This window comes from Mesoplodon bidens, assembly GCF_964165515.1.
Source record: "Mesoplodon bidens genome assembly, chromosome: 6".
Taxonomy (NCBI): domain Eukaryota; kingdom Metazoa; phylum Chordata; class Mammalia; order Artiodactyla; family Ziphiidae; genus Mesoplodon; species Mesoplodon bidens.
In genome coordinates this window covers 46,028,129-46,046,046 of record NC_138162.1, presented here as the reverse complement: position 1 = coordinate 46,046,046, position 17,918 = coordinate 46,028,129, and the positions used below count along the sequence as shown (strand labels likewise).

Genomic DNA, 17,918 nt, shown 5'->3' with positions numbered 1-17,918 from the left:
GCTGTGGGCACATTAGACTAGGAACATTACAGCATGGTGGTTAAAAGTAGTCACACTAAAGTGGGATGGCCAAGGTTCAACTTCAGGTTCTGCCATTCACTCACTAGGTGACCTTGAGTAACTTTCTTAACCTCCCTAAGATTTAGATATTCTAGTAATGACCATGTCGAGGATTTTTGTGAGAATTAAATGAGATTTACTGCATGTGAAGAGCCTGTCACATACTGATGCATAGCAAATGTTAGCTGTTGTTATCAAAGGAAGACTGCGGCTCCTTAAGAGCACTATTGAAGACTTACATGTATTAACATATGCAGAATGAAAAACAAAAACAAAAACGGTGGACTCTTTAAAAAAAGTCATTCTAGGGAGTTCCCTGGTGCCCTAGTGGTTAGGATTCTGGGCTTTTACTGCATGGCCCGGGGTTCAATCCCTGGTTGGGGAACTGAGATCCTGCAAGCCGAGCAGCATGGCCAAAAAAAAACAGTCATTCTATAAGGTCAGAATTAACCTTTATAAAGGAGATAACCTTCCCTCTCAGTTATTTCACCAAGATTTCCACATCTTTTCTTTCTGGAAGAAAGGTAATAGATTCTTTATAGGAGCCCTGGTTGGAGAATACTAGGTGATGCCATAGAGATTAGGGGGTGAAGGTCCTGTTTTCTTTGCCACCAGAGGGCACCAGTCAGTCAAGTCAATCTCTACCTGTCGTGAAACTATAAGAAAGCTCTAGGAAGCTATCTCTGCCACTCATTCTTTGTGTTGTAAGTACCCACTATGCACAAAACATTATAGTAGCTTGTATATGGTTATGAGAGAGATCTGTTGTCCTTCTGGAATTTATAATCTTGAGCACCTGTGTCTGAGAGACCCTATTAGACACGGGGGCAGGGGTGGAGGGTGGGGTTCAATTTGTGATTTGTTGTTGTTGTTGTTACTGATTATCTTCCTGCCCTTGGCTGTGAGCCCATGAGAACAATTACTTAGTGTCTGTTTTGTGTCAGACAGTGTGCTGGTTGCTGAGGATCCAGGGATGAATAAGACACAGTTGTAACCTACTAATAAACAATGTCTTACCCGCTGAGATAAAAAGCCATGAGACAAGTTCCATGGAATTTGAGTTCCTCTGCCGTGAGTATGGAGTCTTAGGTACGCAACTCATTAACACACTAGGCTGTGAGCTTCCTAGATAGGTATATGTTTATTAGTCACCCATCTTAGGGTCATGGCATTGTGAATATTTAGTATGAGTTTGTGAGTTGAGCTGAGTCCAGAGACAGGCTTCTGGTCTGGGTGCCAGGTGTATGTTTCAGTGACTTAGGCTAGGGATCTGCCATCTTCTGGGTCAGGGTGGGGCTATGATGAGTTTATGTGGGTGAAATGCTTTGAAGATGAACTTTCTGCCTATTTGTCTACGCACAGCCTTGCTATTAAAAGTGTCAACATCGGGCTTCCCTGGTGGCGCAGTGGTTGAGAGTCCGCCTGTCGATGCAGGACACACGGGTTCGTGCCCCGGTCCGGGAAGATCCCACATGCCGCGGAGCGGCTGGGCCCGTGAGCCATGGCCGCTGAGCCTGCACGTGTGGAGCTTGTGCTCCGCAACGGGAGAGGCCACATTAGTGAGAGGCCCGCATACCGAAAAAAAAAGTGTCAACATCATCTCCCACATTTCCAGGTCAGCAATCTCCCTAAATTGAATGGTGGAGGAGGGGAAGTCAGAACCAGTCAAACACCATCCTTTGGAGAGGAGGGGCTGAATTGACTAAAATACGCTCCAATTCCAGTGGAGTTTAGTCTCAAAACTGAGGGAATAGAGTTGGGAGGCTAAGGAATGATTCTTTAAAATACTGAGAAAAAATAACAACAACAACAAAATGAAGGGGCTCTTTCATTGTGGATTGTGCATAGTGACTTCCTTCTAAAGAGTACAGTATAGAAAGGAGATAAAAAGAGTAACTTTACAGTGGAGAAAAGTGGCTGACCTATTCTGTCAGCCAGGTGACTGAGGTCAATATCAACACTAAGTCATGCTGATATTATGTGCTCTTGATATGATGTGATGAAAATATCATTTTACTCCTGTGATCTCCCCTTCAAAACCCCAGAACTCCAGTTTAATCATGAGAAAAACATCACAAATTCTAACTGAGGGACATTCTACAGTATCCTTGACTAGTACTCTTCAAAACTTTTTTTTTTTTTTTTTTTTTTTTTTGCGGTAGGCGGGCCTCTCACTGTTGTGGCCTCTCCCCCTGCAGAGCACAGGCTCCGGACGCGCAGGCTCAGCAGCCATGGCTCATGGGCCCAGCCGCTCCGCGGCATGTGGGATCCTCCCAGACCGGGGCACGAACCCGTGTCCCCTGCATCGGCAGGCGGACTCTCAACCACTGCGCCACCAGGGAAGCCCTTCAAAACTTTTAAGGTCATCAAAAACAAGGAAAGTCTGAGAAACTGTCACAGTCAAGAGGAGCCTAATAAAACATGAAAACTAAATATGGCGTCTAGGATAGGATCCTGGAACAGAAAAGGGACTTTAGGTAAGAACTAAGGAAATGTGAGTAAAGACTTTAGTCAATAATAATATATCAGGGCTTCCGTGGTGGCACAGTGGTTAAGAATCCGCCTGCCAATGCAGAGGACATGGGTTCGAGCCCTGGTCTGGGAAGATCCCACATGCTGCAGACCAGCTAAGTTGTGTGCCACAACTACTGAGCCCGTGTGCCACAACTACTGAAACCCGTTCACCTAGAGCCCGTGCTCTGCAACAAGAGAAGCCACCGCAATGAGAAGCCCGTGCACTGCAATGAAGAGTAGCCCCCGCTCGCCGCAACTAAGGAGAAGCCCTTGTGCAGCAACGAAGACCCAATGCAGCCAAAAATAAATAAATTTATTTAAAAAATAATATATCAATATTGCTTCATTAATTGTAATAAATGTACTACACTAATGTAAGATGTTAATAATAGGAGAAATTGGGTCCCAGGTATATGGGAACTATCTGTACTATTTTCTCCATTTTTCTATAAATCTAAAACTGTTTAAAAAAAAGTCTGTTTAAGAAATGGAGGGGGTGGTATCCAGAAAATAACTTTGCCTTAAATTTATTTATTTATTTATTTATTTATTTATTTTTATTTTTTTTGCGGTACGCGGGCCTCTCACTGTTGTGGCCTCTCCCGTTGCGGAGCACAGGCTCCGGACGCGCAGGCTCAGCGGCCATGGCTCACGGGCCCAGCCGCTCCGCGGCTCGTGGGTCTTCCCGGACCGGGGCACGAACCCGCGTCCCCTGCATCGGCAGGCGGACTCTCAACCACTGCACCACCAGGGAAGCCCTAAATTTTTTTAAAATAAAATTTCCTATTTATGGATCATTTACCATATGCCAGTCATTGTGATAAACTCTGTACATGGATGATCTCATCTAAATATTTACAATTGTTTATATATTAGGCATAATTAACCCTCTTTTACAGAAGCTGATGAAAAAGGAAGAGGTAATATAATGTAAATGGTGGAGCAGGGGTTGGAACCAGGGATCTTTCTGATCCCCAAATTCTAAGTGTACGGAACTCTCACAGTATCCTGGCTTTTCTAGGAAACGTTCATGGAGTTATCATAGGACATGCCTTCCAAAGAGAAAGGGGTATTCTAAATCATGGGGATTGAAGACCTCTACATCTCAATTCTGCCAAGATTATCTTAAAAGTCCCCCAGTTCTAAGTTGGACTTTCAAGCCGGAAAAGATCTGTAGGGGGGTCAAAGGTCAACCAAATACGCCATTTGACAAATGGGTAAACTGGGGGATAGCTAGAGCGTTTGCCCCAAATCACACAGAAAAGGGCCAAGAACCCAGGTTCAGTCTGTATTAGTATTTCTCTCCTTATTTCTCACAACTTCCTCTTTGTAGTTAAGAAGAGAAGTAGAAACTGACCTATCTGCCTTCCCCATTTCTCGGATGGGAAACTGCCCCCCAACCCCCTAAGTTGGTGACACAAGGCTCTCCAAGGACACAATGGCAAGAGGACTGGACCTGCAGAAGAGATGTCAGGAAGCTTGTTTCCACCGACAAAACCCACATTGTCAGCCCATCCTTGTCAAGCACCTACTGAGTGCGGGGACGACGGACTGTGTGTCAAGGCGCGGGGGGCGGGGGGTTAGGTCTGCAGAGGATCTGGGGCTCGTAGGACGGCTGCGGGAGGCCGGTGGATACTAGTGGGGAGGAGGGCGATGACAGCTCTAGGACAGAGGTCCCTTCCGGGGCGCGCCTTTGGAACCGCGGCGTGAAGCCGCACGGCCGTCATTCTGGGGCCAAGGGCATCCCCTGCGGCCACCCTCGACCCCCACTGCCGCTTGACCCTTTTAGGGCGGGGGATACTCGCCGGAGTCACAAAGCGCCGCCACTGCGCGGGGCGGTGTAGAGGAGGCAGGGAAGTGGGAGGAGGAGGAGGAGGAGGAGGAGGAGGAGGAGGAGGAGGAGGAGGAAGAGGAGGAGGAGGAGGAGGAGGAGGAGGAGGAGGAGGGAGAGGAGGGAGAGGAGGGCGGGGGAGGGAGGGGCGCGCGCACGCGCGTCGCGTCGGGCCGCCCGCCGCCGAGAGCCGCCCTCCCTCCCGACGTGCGCCCCTCCTCCCACTCTCCCTCCCTCCTTCTTCTCAGCTCCGTCGCTCCCGCGGCGCGAGGCGCTCTTGCTCTTCTCCTCCTCCTCCGCCGTCGCCCCTCCCCCCGCGCAGCCGCCGCCGCCGCCGCCGCCGCCGCCGCCGCGAGACCCCCGCGTGCCGCGCTCCCCCCCCCGCCCTTCGGCCCCGCGCGCCCTTCGGCCCCGGCGGCCCTCGAGGAAGCGAGAGGGCGAGCGAGCGCGGCGCTCCCGGGCCGGCTCGGCCCCGTCCGCTCACCATCGCCGGCCCTCCGCCGCCTTCCTCCGCTTCCACCTCCTCTCCCCCCCCCCGCCAAGTTGAGGCCCCCTCCGGGGGGGGGAGGCCCGGGACCCGGAGCGAATTTCTCTAACTCTCTCCACCTTTCCCCGACCCGGCCCGAGTGTGAGGAGAAGGGCCCGGCCCGGCCCGCGTCGTGTGTGAGGAGGAACCGGGCCGGCCCACGGGCCGTCTGGGGCCTGGTCCGGGCCGCCGGGTGTGTGAAGACAGGGGCCCGGTGCAGGCCGGCCGAGGGCGAGCGGAGCGGAGGGGAGGGGCCTGGTCCGGCCCGGCCGGTGCGTGAGGACTGGGGCCCCGGCCCGGCGCCGCCGTCGCCGCGATGGCCCAGCAGCAGATGACCAGTTCGCAGAAGGCCCTGATGCTCGAGCTGAAATCCCTTCAGGAGGAGCCGGTGGAGGGCTTCCGGATCACCCTGGTGGATGAATCCGACCTCTACAACTGGGAGGTTGCCATCTTCGGACCCCCTAACACCCTCTACGAAGGCGGCTACTTCAAGGTACCCCCGACCCCATCTCAGACCAGGCTTCCCCAGGCGGAGGCTGCATCTTTCGGTAGTTTTCCCGGCCGAGAGTGGGAGCGCGGGTGAGCGGAGGGGGCTCCTACCTCGGCAGCTCCCTCCCCCCATCGGTGGAGGCAGGAAGGCCTCGCTCGCTCACCAAGTGCCTTTTCTTTGTCATGGGGGCGGGGGCGGGAGGCCAGACTGCACCGGGAAATAGGAAAGCCTCTTTGGCTAGGGTAGTGGCTACCGGAGGAGGAGGGCGGTCTTTGTTTTGTTTCCCCAGCCGAGGGTGTACGGAAAGAGAGGTGGTCTGGCTTTCCCCTCTCGTCTTCCCATCTCTGCGCCGCTGTAACTACCCCAGAGGGCAGAGTGACCTGCACTTATGGGATTGGACCTTTTTTGGGGTGGGGTGGGGGAGGGGTACCGGCCTGTCATTCCGGAGGCTGCCTAGTGGCCTGACATTTGGGGGGTTTGATGGGCGTCTTGCATGTTGGTGGTTCCAGCTTCGCATTCCAGCGGGCGTTAATGGAGAATAGGAACCCTAGGGGTGCTAAACAAGGGTGCCTGCGTTTTCTTGCCATTAGCCACTTGAGGGAACTGTAATTTAGCCCCCTTTCTGTCCTCGTTTTGTATTTACTTCAGTGGTGTTTCAAAATGCCCTTTGTCCTCACCCTGCCACCAACTTTACTGCCCCCGCTCCCCTCACCCCCCGCCTCCCGTGTAGAAATATCCACAGAGGGCGGGACATGTTATGTAGAGAGAGTTTCCCACTTTAGGGACACAAAATTGAAACCTTTCGCTCAGATGGTTAACTCTAGCAAATGGGGGGGTGGTCTTACGGATGAAAAGTATCGTCTGAGGTGGGATGGTTTCACAGAGTAGGACCGCTCCTTAACGACCATAGACATTGTTTCTGTTGTTTTCCAGGATGTTAGAACAGTGGTTATTATCATTCCTGAATCCAGTAGTTTCTTTTTTCCAAGACAGATAACTTGGAGATACTGAGGGTTTTTTGTTTTTGTTTTTGTTTTTATTTTACCATTTTTTAAGGGGCAAATCACAGGTTGAAGGTCGAATGCTTCAAATGGTGGGGGAACAGAGAGATGAAAAGAGTGCTTAGGAATTCATTTAATTTAATTTTTTGTTTCCAAAATTAAGTAAAATAGGGCTGTGAGTCAGTCTTGGTTTGTTTCGAAGGGAGGGGCTATCTTGGCAAAAGTTTTAAATGAGTATCTTAGTCATGTAGTTAACGTGTCTTTTTAAGGAGTACCCAGTTACTTTAGTTTCTACTCCTCTAAAGGTAGAAGCCTCAGTTTCAGGCTTGAAATTGGGTCTATTTTGTAGAAAATGTCAGGAATTGATAGGGGAATGTTTAATATTCATGTCTGTGATAGTCACTAAATGCCTAGTTCAAAACATGTATTCAGTGTTTAGAATATTGTGTGTACCAACTGTATGCTTCATGTTTTGTGGTCACCATATGCTGTACTCCTCAGATGCAGATACTTGCAATATCTACTGGCTAACTTGAGTGAAATGAAGTTTAATTTCCAAAAAGTATCATTGTTTGGGACAATCAGTAGTCAAGATAAATGGATACTAGCTAGAATGATCTTACTCCTATGCAGTTTGTTAAAAAAACAAAACAACAACAAACTGTACGTGGAAGGAAATAATGGGTTAAAAATTGTAATATTTTTGCTTAAGTAATTGGGAAGGGAGTGTGGTGAACCCTCTCAGTTTGGAATAGGTAGTTTGGAAGGAGGATTCCCTGTAGCATACACTGATTTAAACTAACTGCTTTTTAATTTCAGTCTTATTTAAAAAGAATGGTTTGATCTCCAATTTTGTTGTATGTGTTAGATATCTTAATCTTTTTTTTACCTTTAATTGTGACATGTAAAAAAATATATGAAAATTCTTAAACAGGTTTAGTGTTTTAGTCTTGTGTAAGCATTTTGGTCAGTTTTGTTTCTTCTGCTTTTGGCAAAGGACTTTGGCTTTTTATGCCAAAGTTCTTCGTTGGAAAAAGGCAAATTTATGGTCATGAGCAGTTAACACTGGTGATAAGTTTAAAACCATTGTTTTTTATTTCACTGCTTTTGTGAAACAAGGCTTTTAGTGTTTTCCACTACAGCTGCAGTTAAAAGTTGGCACAAACCTTTCTGTACTACTGTTCTCCTTTATCAAATGGTGGTCCTTGACCATTTAATATAATTTATCAATATTTTCAAGTTAAACTCTTCTCTATTTTGCATTATACTTTCTGAAGGCAGTGGGCTGCCAGTCATTCTTTAAATTTTTCATAACGTAACTCCTTTACCTTTTACATATTAATAGGCTTCTAACTGATCTTTTTCATCATGAAATAGTTGGCTCCAGTCTGTTTTAACTTTGGCATCTGTTGTAGAGATTTGTGAGACCTGTATTTCACAAATTTGTTTTTTCATCCTATTTTTCTTTTTTAAATATCTTGAATCTGTATGATTCTTAGCTTGGCTGGGTGGGGGGAATCTAGATATATCATGGGCAAAGGTAGTTTTCTTGTGTCTGATTTTCTGCATGTTATAAACTCTTCTCTGGCTTCACTATCTTTTTGTCCAATTTCTTGATCTCATTATTCACCCAGTGAATTTCTTTGCTGCCCTGAATTTTTCCTCTGGTGTCAACCATTATAGCACATAAAGAAGGAGATGATTTAGAACACCCAGAACACGTCTGAACTTAATTTTGCTAATGTGGAGCAAGTTGGAATTTTATTATGTTACTGGAAGAATAACTTGTCGATCAAGTGAGCAGTTAGTGATGACTTTTAACACGTTCACCTCCGTTCCTTTAAAAAGAACTGTCTTTTCAAGTAAGTCCTGGTAATGATCATAACTTAGTGTGGCTGCTTTAGTATAGAACCTCCTTGGAACTCCTGCATTATTTATCTAAATGCACAATAGCAGTGATTCTAGATACCAGAAAGTGAGAGTGACTCTTTCATGATATGAGTAACGTTAAAGTTTAAGTGATGCAGAATGTTTAAAGTATTGCAGTTTTTGTAGTTTTGGTTTTATTCAGTAATGTAAGGGAATGAAATATAGGCGTGTTTCTTTTTTGGATAACTCCCAACTAATAAAATTTAGGAAGTATTTGTGATATACTCAAAGTTTTCCTTAATAGGATCTTCTTCATCAGACTTACCGCTTTGTTTTATATTAAAGAAACTCTTCAATAGTTTTTTAAAATAAAGGACATGCATTATTTTCATTTGTTCTAGAGTAAATGAATGTATTCTTTGCATGCCACCCCCCACCCCCCCCAAAAAAACCCCACCGAACTACCAAACTTAATCTCTGTGCCTGGCGGTGGTCTTCAGATTATATATAGCACATTCTATTTTATGACTTTAAAATTCTTAACATGCAGTTTTTTTTTCTTTTTTTAATAAATTTATTTATTTATGTTTGGCTGTGTTGGGTCTTCGTTTCTGTGCGAGGGCTTTCTCTATTTGTGACAAACGGGGGCCACTCTTCATCGCAGTGCGCGGGCCTCTCACTGTCGCGGCCTCTCTTGTTGCAGAGCACAGGCTCCAGTCGCGCAGGCTCAGTAGTTGTGGCTCACAGGCCTAGTTGCTCCGTGGCATGTGGGATCCTCCCAGACCAGGACTCGAACCCGTGTCCCCTGCATTGGCAGGCAGATTCTCAACCACTGCGCCACCAGGGAAGCCCCTTAACATACAGTTTAAACAGTTTTTCTAGGCAACTGTTAGTCTTTTTGGTGTAGGGATCCTTTTGAGAACTTGATACATTTTCTTTGAAAGACAATGAGGACACAGAAAGTAGTTTGTATGCATTTTCAGATGGTTAACTAACCTGTTAAGAATCCCTCTTTGGGGACTTACCTGGTGGTCCGGTGGTTAAGACTTCGCCTTCCAGTGCAGGGGACAAGGGTCTGGGAACTAAGACCCGACACAGCCAAATAAATAAATAAATATTTTTAAAAAACAAAAAAAAGAATCCCTGTTTTAAGGGATTGGATTGGCAACTTTAAAAACAAAATTAAACACCTTTGACATTATAAAAGTATTGCTATTTTTTTAGAAAACAATTTTATGATGAATCAGTCTGTTAAAATTTTCTTAGTTTTAAGTTTTTCCTCAGTTGCTTTAAGAACACCTCTTAGGGCTTTTAGCTGTTACCTTTTCTGGAAGCTGAACTTGTCTTGAGTGCTGGGTGAACTAAAGCAACATTGTAAATGGAAACGTGGTTAAAGTCCAATGGTTTGGGGCACTAAATGCAATTTTAGTCCCCTATCCCCAGCCCCCACCTCTGGCAAATATAACACCTCAGTATTTCAGAGTATGCTTTTACTGTATTAAGTTGATTCCAAGATGCATATTTTTCTAGTTTCACTTCTCAAATTTGGAGTGAGTCCATGAAGTCTTAGAATTGCCATCAGCTAGCTGACACTTGTGACCTAGTTGTAAGAGACCCTTCCATTGAAATCTTCTGATAAAATCTTTTTAAATGCCAGCATCAGTGTCTTAAATTTGATAAGATAAGGATTATTTCTTTTTGAACCAAGGATTTGTGTCCTCAGTACTTTTTGCTGCTTATTGATTCCCCTTTTTCAGAGGTTTGTGTTCGTAAACAATATTTACCGAACACACATCAAAGGCGAAGCACTGTAGGAAGTGTCACTACCTTTTAGACAGTAAGGAAAAGTATTAGGACATTGATAACCTTAGAGCTTTTATGAATGATCTTCATAAAAATCTTTGTGCAGACTTTGAAATACAGAAATGTGAGGTGTAGGTGTTACTGACAGAATTGTAATGGTAATTAAAATCAGAGTTTTAAGGCCAGTTAGCGCATTGGTCAACATAACCACAGTTTGTCATGATGAAATGTTCTGTTCCATCTTTGCAACTTAGTGGTCCTAGTCTAAGGTTCCAGAAGAATCTGTTGGAGACAGGTGAAATAAAGGAGATCACCTAAGAAATTGGCCTACTTCTGCTAATATAGTTATGGGAAAATAACAGGAAGAGTTACAAATTCAGGGTTTATGACTACAGAACTCCGTCTTGCTGAAAGGTCATATTTAAACGTTTTAATTCTTTTATGTTCCTGAAATTCTTTTGGTCTGTTTCGTGTACAGCTACATAGATATCCAAATAAGACTGAGCTGAGCTTCTTTGAAAGTGTTTTGTCAGCACAGAATTAATTCATTTCAGCTTTATTCAGTGAGAAATTGTTATTCAGAGTTTATGCTTATGTTTCTTTAAACAAATTGATTCTGAAGTGAATGGATGATAGATACTAAATTGAAGACATAATTTGAGTTTGGATTGCCAAGGTTTGATTTTACATAAATATTCTTCCATATGAGAATTGGAATATTGAGATTTGGGAATATGTATTTAAGATAGAAAATGAATATCCACTTTAAGCACCTTTACTTGATTTGTTTTAATAACAAATATAAAAATGTTTTTGTTACAACCCAATAAATTAAATTTCTGTTGTAAACCTATTGGTAAGGTAAGTAGAATGAGCACTTAAAACATGCTAAAACTCTGAAGGTCGTATCTAATTGCAGATACACGCTACTATCCTTATTACAGTAATATAGATATTAGTAGCTAACATTTATTGAGTGCTTACTGTGTGCCACATACTTTAAATAGAATATCTCATATAATCCTCCTGTGAGGTGTGGCTGCTATTATATATATATATATATGGAAACAATCATAGAGTTTGTTTAACTTGCTCGGGGTCCTCAGCTAGAAAGTTGTAATACCAAGCTGGACTACCAGACTGCTTGACTCTAAAGCCTGTGTTGTTCTCTTTTTTTTTTTGCGGTACGCGGGCCTCTCATTGTTGTGGCCTCTCCCGTTGCGGAGCACAGGCTCTGGACGCGCAGGCTCAACGGCCATGGCTTACGGGCCCAGCCGCTCCGCGGCATGTGGGATCTTCCCGGACCGGGGCACAAACCCGTGTCCCCTGCAATGGCAGGCGGACTCTCAACCACTGCGCCACCAGGGAAGCCCCTGTGTTATTCTCTTGGTGAGATCTTTTATCTCTCAGGATGTTGTTTGAAGGTATAAAAGTGGAGCTTTAAGAAAATAAAATTTATGGATGAGACTTCCCTGGCGGTCCAGTGGTTAAGACTCTGTGCTTCCACTGCAGGGGGCACAGATTCGATCCCTAGTCGGGTAACTAAGATTCCATATGCTGCACGGTGCGGTCCAAAAAAAAAAAAAGGAAAAGGAACTTTATGGAGCATTTGAAAAGGAACTATTTTTATTTTAAATTTTATAAGTTTAAAGGTCACAAGGTAATTGTCCCTTCAAATTATGGGGAGAGATTGTTATGACTTCAGCTTATAACTGTTAAATTCACTGGAAAAATTGGATTTGTTGTTGTTCTTGGACTACTTGGATTAGAGAGTAACAAATCATATTGCAGAAGGATTTTTTTTTATTGGCAAATTGATTCCTTTAATAGCAACTTTCTCAATACTTTAAGGGAGAGTGGGATGGTGCTAGAGTTGAGAAATACGTCTAAAAAAACTAATCTTGGGGTTAGAAATGATGATAAAACACCTTTGAAGTGATGGTGAGAGATCATAGCGGGAGTTAAATTTCTTAATACAATATTGGTTTATGCTTTTTTTTTAATAGATCTTTATTGGAGTATATAATTGCTTCACGATACCATGTTAGTTCCTGTTGCACAACAAAGCGAATCAGCCATATGCATACACATGTCACCATATCCCCTCCCTCTTGAGCCTCCCTCCCATCCTCCCTGTCCCACCCCTCTAGGTCATTGCAAAGCACCAAGCCGATCTCCCTGTGCTATGCTGCTGCTTCCCACCAGCCAACTATTTTACACTCCGTAGTATATATATGTCGATGCTCCTCTCACTTTGCCCCAGCTTTGCCCTCCCACCCCATGTCCTCAAGTCCATTCTCTATATCTACCTCTTTATTCCTGCCCTGCAACTAGGTTCATCAGTACCATTTTTTTCCTTTTTAGATTCCATATATATGTGTTAGCATACAGTATTTGTTTTTCTCTTTCTGACTTACTTCACTCTGTATGACAGATTCTAGGTCCATCCACCTCACTACAGATAACTCAATTTCGTTTCTTTTTATGGCTGAGTAATATTCCATTGTATATATGTGCCACATCTTTATCCATTCATCTGTCGATGGACATTTATGCTTTTAAAATGATAGTGTCTTAATACTCTTCCAAGTATATTTAAGCACCGTAGGAAACTTGAGCAGTGTAAGGTTAAAACTTACTTTGTTGTTCTTTCAGTTGAGTCTGTTAACTGGTACTCCTTTTTTTTTTTTTTTTTTTAAAGGGAACGCTATTTATTTATTTATTTATTTATTTATTTTGGCTGTGTTGGGTCTTCGTTTCTGTGCGAGGGCTTTCTCTAGTTGCGGCGAGCAGGGGCCACTCTTCTTCGCGGTGCACAGGCCTCTCACTGTCGCGGCCTCTCTTGCTGCGGAGCACAAGCTCCAGATGCGCAGGCTCAGTAGTTGTGGCTCACGGGCCTAGTTGCTCCGTGGCATGTGGGATCTTCCCAGACCAGGGCTCGAAGCCGTGTCCCCTGCACTGGCAGGCAGATTCTCAACCACTGCGCCACCAGGGAAGCTCTTGTATTCCTTATCTCTGTTGACAGCATCTTTATTTATTTTTGGAACTATTGATACATGTAATAATTTGAATGAGCATTACACTGAGTGAAAAAAGTCAATCTCAAAAGGTTACATATTGTATGGTCCCATTTATATAACATTCTTTTTTTTTCTTTTTTAATAAATTTATTTTATTTATTTATTTTTGGCTGCGTTGGGTTCTCGCCACTGTGTGCGGGCCTTCTCCAGTTGCGGCGAGCAGGGGCTACTCCTCGCTGTGGTGCGCGGGCCTCTCATTGCGGTGGCCTCTCCCATTGACGAGCGCGGGCCCCAGGCGCGTGGGCTTCAGTAGTTGTGGCACACGGTCTTCAGTAGTTGTTGCTTGTAGGCTCTAGGACGCAGGTTCAGCAGCTGTGGTGCACAGGCTCAGTTGCTCCGCGGCATGTGGGATCCTCCTGGACCAGGGCTCAAATCTGTGTCCTCCGCACCGGCAGGCAGATTCCCAACCACTGTACCACCAGGGAAGCCCTATATAACATTCTTGAAATGTCAGAAGTATAAACAAAAACAAGTCAGTGGTTGCTAGGGGGTTAGAGATGTTGGGGTGGGGGGAAGGAGGTGGATGTGATTATGAAGGAGGAGCATGGGGGAGATCTTTGTGGATGGAGTAGTTCTATAACTTAATTGTGTTGGTAGTTACACAGATCTACACAGACCATAAAATGACACAGAACTACACTCATATATTGTACCAGTGTCAAATTCCTAGTTCCGATATGGAGCTATAATTATGTAAGATGCAACCATTGGGGGAAGTTTAGTGAAAGGTACAGATCTCTCTTTACTATCTTTGCGAATATATGTTGTGAATCTATATTCTAAAATAAGATGTTAAAAAATTTAATCATCAGAGGAAGCCATATATTCATACGTTATTACAGCATCTTAAGATCATTGCCACAGTTTCAATCTGTTGTGTATTTGGATTTTCAAATTTCACAGTTATCTGCTTTTCTGTATTTGCTGCATGGGCAGCTGATGCTTAATTTGAGGGATAAATCCCTTGAAATAATTTGGATTATGTGGCTCATTTAGTGGCATACAAAGGAATTCAGATTGTAAACAGTGAATGTTTACTACGTCATTGAAAATAACCATGGCCCCATTTATAAGGTAATATTAAGAATTGGCAAAGTCACAAAAACTTGGACAATATGTAGTAATTCTTTATAGAAACAGAGTGATTTAAAGCTTAGAAAACAGATTTTTAAGTTTACTTGAAACCATACCTGATATATATAAGGCAAAAAAAAAAGTTTCATTATTCAAGGGAATATTCTTCATATGATTTGAAACTTTACTTTTGAAATTGTTGGTAGAGGCACAGGTAAAATTAGTCTAATACTTCATGTTCACATTTCATTTTTGACTAAAATATACTATTACTCAGATTATCTCCCTCATTTACCAAGTTGAATCTGAATCACCTTTGGATGTTTTAAAAAGAAGTCCACACTGAAGAAGTAAAGATTTGCCACTAATAAGAACATTAAGAAGTGTGCAATAGGTTCTGAAGGCAGTTCTCAAAAAAAGGAGTCTTGAATTGTTATGAGTAGTGGCAGTCTGGCATTGTTGGAGTGGGTGTATAGCCAGCCTTCTGAGGTGTTTGCTCTGAAGGGAGCAAAGCTCATTTGAGTTCTGGTAGTTGGGTTTAAAACAAGCAAACAAAAAACCCTTATTACTTAAGAAGGTTCATCTTGGTCTTGTCACATAACGGCTGTTTCTCCCATTGGCTAGATAGGGATAGGAGTAATATATTTAAGCCATTAAGGGCTAACCCCTGTGGAAAAACTTCAGCCCTAAAGGTAAAAAAAGAAAAAAACAACAAGGTCCTACTGGATAACATAGGGAACTATAGCCAATATCCTGTGATAAACCGTAATGGAAAAGAATATGAAAAAGAATATATATGTGTATAACTGAGTCCCTTTGCTGTACAGCAGAAAGTAACACAACATTGTGAATCAGCTGTACTTCAATAAAACTTAAAAAGAAAAAAAGTATAGTAACTGTGTCCTCAGGGTTTCTACTCTGAGTTCTTTGGACTTTGTTAATCATATTTCAACATTTACTCTAAATAAGAATGAGGGAAAAATTACTAGACAAAAAAAGAGAAGTCTTACTGAAGATATGGAAATTCTGTAGAATTTAGATTAAGATATAAGGAATCTAATATTGAAAGGGTTTTAAGGGGAGAGCACTTCCTGAGTTTTGAATTGATGAGTTGCCACTTTTCTTATGTAACCATTTTTTTCTGAAGTTATTTTTTTTATTGGTAAATTGTAGAATAAGTTATCTTTTGAGGGAGGTCACATCCTTTGAGAACGATAGTCGTGTCCCCTAATTCTCCATGCAGTTTCAAGAAATTACTGATACCTGAATTTCTTCCTTAGATCTTAGGTGATTCAGTCCCTCGTCTAGAACATAGTGGTAAGGCTAGTGGCTCAATATTTGGATTGCTTAGTTCCTCTAGTTGTGCTTTCCCTTTCTGGAAGAAATTGGATTTTATTTGGGTTTTTCCATCAGTGACATTTTTCTATAGTTGCCAGGTTGCCTCAATTTAATCTAATGTTCTTGGTGACTGAAGGTTTAGCTAAAAATTAAGATTGAGTTCTTGGTTATATAGTAATATAGCAAATTAGGATCTTTGTAAAGGGCTCCTCTTATAATTTAAGTATTATAAAACATTTAGGAGAGGTTAAGAATTTTGGAGCAGTGATAATGAGAGGCATTAGCAAAACCTGCTAGATATAGCAACCTTGACTTCTGTAGTCCCATGAAGATCAAGACTGCTTAAATCTCATTTTGGAAAATCTAATGAATAAAACAAAACAATTAAACCCAGTTTTGTTTTAGCCTTACTTTTTAGAATATCAGAAGACATTAGATCTTTTAAAAGCAGACTAGAAGCGCATTTCAGAAGTGCAGAATTTCTTATAAAGTGGAGGATTTTGAAATACATGTTACAAATATTTTAATGGTTCTTGATACATTAAAGGAATCAGAATAATTAGAAAAGTATATTTTTATAGCTGTACTTGTGCTTTGATAATACTCTGCATGCATGCAGTTTGTTAAAGAATAATTTTGGTGACTTTTAGCCAAATATATATATATATATATTTTTTCTCCCCTCTCCAATATATATAAAGTCTACTAAATATAAGATTAACTACATCTTGATCATTCTGTTTACATGTACACCTTGAATGAAATAATTAATTCTTAACAAGGTAGAGAGTAGGGAGGGAACTTTTAAAATAGGTTAAATTTCTGTGGCTTGTGAACTGTAACAAACAAGCTCCCCTGGGTTATTGTTCCAGCTACCAGATATGTCCTGAAGACTTATATGTCTGCATCTCTAATTAGACCTCCCTTGAGTTTTTGCCTGCCTAGTAGACATTTACACCAGTGTGTCCTACTTACACTAAACACTAAACTGAACTCTACCTTTCCCATAAGCCTCTTCTATATTAATTCTCCTGGATATTGGACATTGTCTACCTAGTCACACAGCCTAGAAGCTGGAAATCAGTTCAGATGATTTCTGCTTCCTCTTTCCACATATCCAATTATTTTTAGTATCTCATGTCTCTGGTATTTAGCCCCTAATCTTTATTCCTACTCTCACCATGTAAATTCCCACTCAGTTGTCACTCACTTGGATTTTGACAGCAGTGTTTTGTGCCCCTTCAGTCTATAATGCCACCAGAGTAACCTATCTAAAGCTCTAATCTGACCTGTCCCCACCAAAAAACCCCACAAAAACAAAAACAAACAACTTATCAGTCCATCTTCCACAAAATTAAATAAAAATTCCTCTATGTGACATATAGGGCCTTCATGATCTTGTTGTTGCTTACTTTTCCAACTGTATTTTCTGTTCTTGCCCCATAGGTGGTCTTTGACAGTGCCATTGCCTAAGCTGTTACCTGTCTGGAATGCCTTTTTCATTTTTCAGTGTTTCTCGCATCCTCTTTAGTCCGTGAACTCCAGCTTGTATCTTAAGATCCAGTTCACTGTGAATGACCTCTTGGATTCTCTCCTGTTAATCCCCACTCTCCCTAATTAGATTGTTTTAAAATAAACCCCAGATATCATATCCTTTCATCCCTAAATATTGGAGTCCCTAATAGATAAGGAATCTTTTGAAAAACATAATTGTATTATCCTTACACTTATTAAATAAACAATTCCTTAATATTATCTCATATCCAGTCAGCGTTCAGATTTTCCCAATTGTCTCATAGATATACTTTTAAGTTAGTTTGAATCAAAATCCACAGTAAGGTCCACGATTGTATTTGGTGATGTGCCTCTTAAGACTGTAATAGATAGATTTCCTTTCTTCCTTTTTAAAAAAATAGCTTTATTGAGATGTAATTTACATACAATTCGCCCATTTAAATGTACAATTCAGTGACTTTTAGTATATTCACAGAGTTGTACAACCATCACCACAATTTTAGAATATTTTCATCACTCCAAAAAGAAACCCCATACCCTTTAGCAGTCACTCCCCATTTCTCCCCATGCTCTAGGCAACTTGTCTGCTTTCTGGGACTATAGGTTTGCCTATTCTGTAAACATATAGATTTGTATTTCATATAAATGTAATCATATAATATATGGCCTTTCACTTAGCATATTGTTTTCAAGATTCATATATGTTGTGGCATGTATCAATACTTCATTCCTTTTCATTGTTAAATAATGTTCCATTGTATGGACATTTTATTTATCCATTCATCAGTTGATGAACATTTGGGTTGTTTTCCACTGT

At 42.3% G+C, this 17,918-nt stretch overlaps 1 protein-coding gene across 1 annotated transcript in view; it reads left to right on the top strand.

The window, feature by feature from the left end:
- Positions 1-4,813: 4,813 nt before the first annotated feature.
- The window catches only part of UBE2R2 (ubiquitin conjugating enzyme E2 R2), a 93,983-nt gene continuing 80,878 nt past the window's right edge, over positions 4,814-17,918 (top strand). The window contains exon 1 of the mRNA XM_081236210.1: positions 4,814-5,424. Coding sequence (XP_081092336.1) covers positions 5,248-5,424 — 177 coding nt within the window. The 5' untranslated portion in view covers positions 4,814-5,247. The remainder of the gene's footprint in view (positions 5,425-17,918) is intronic.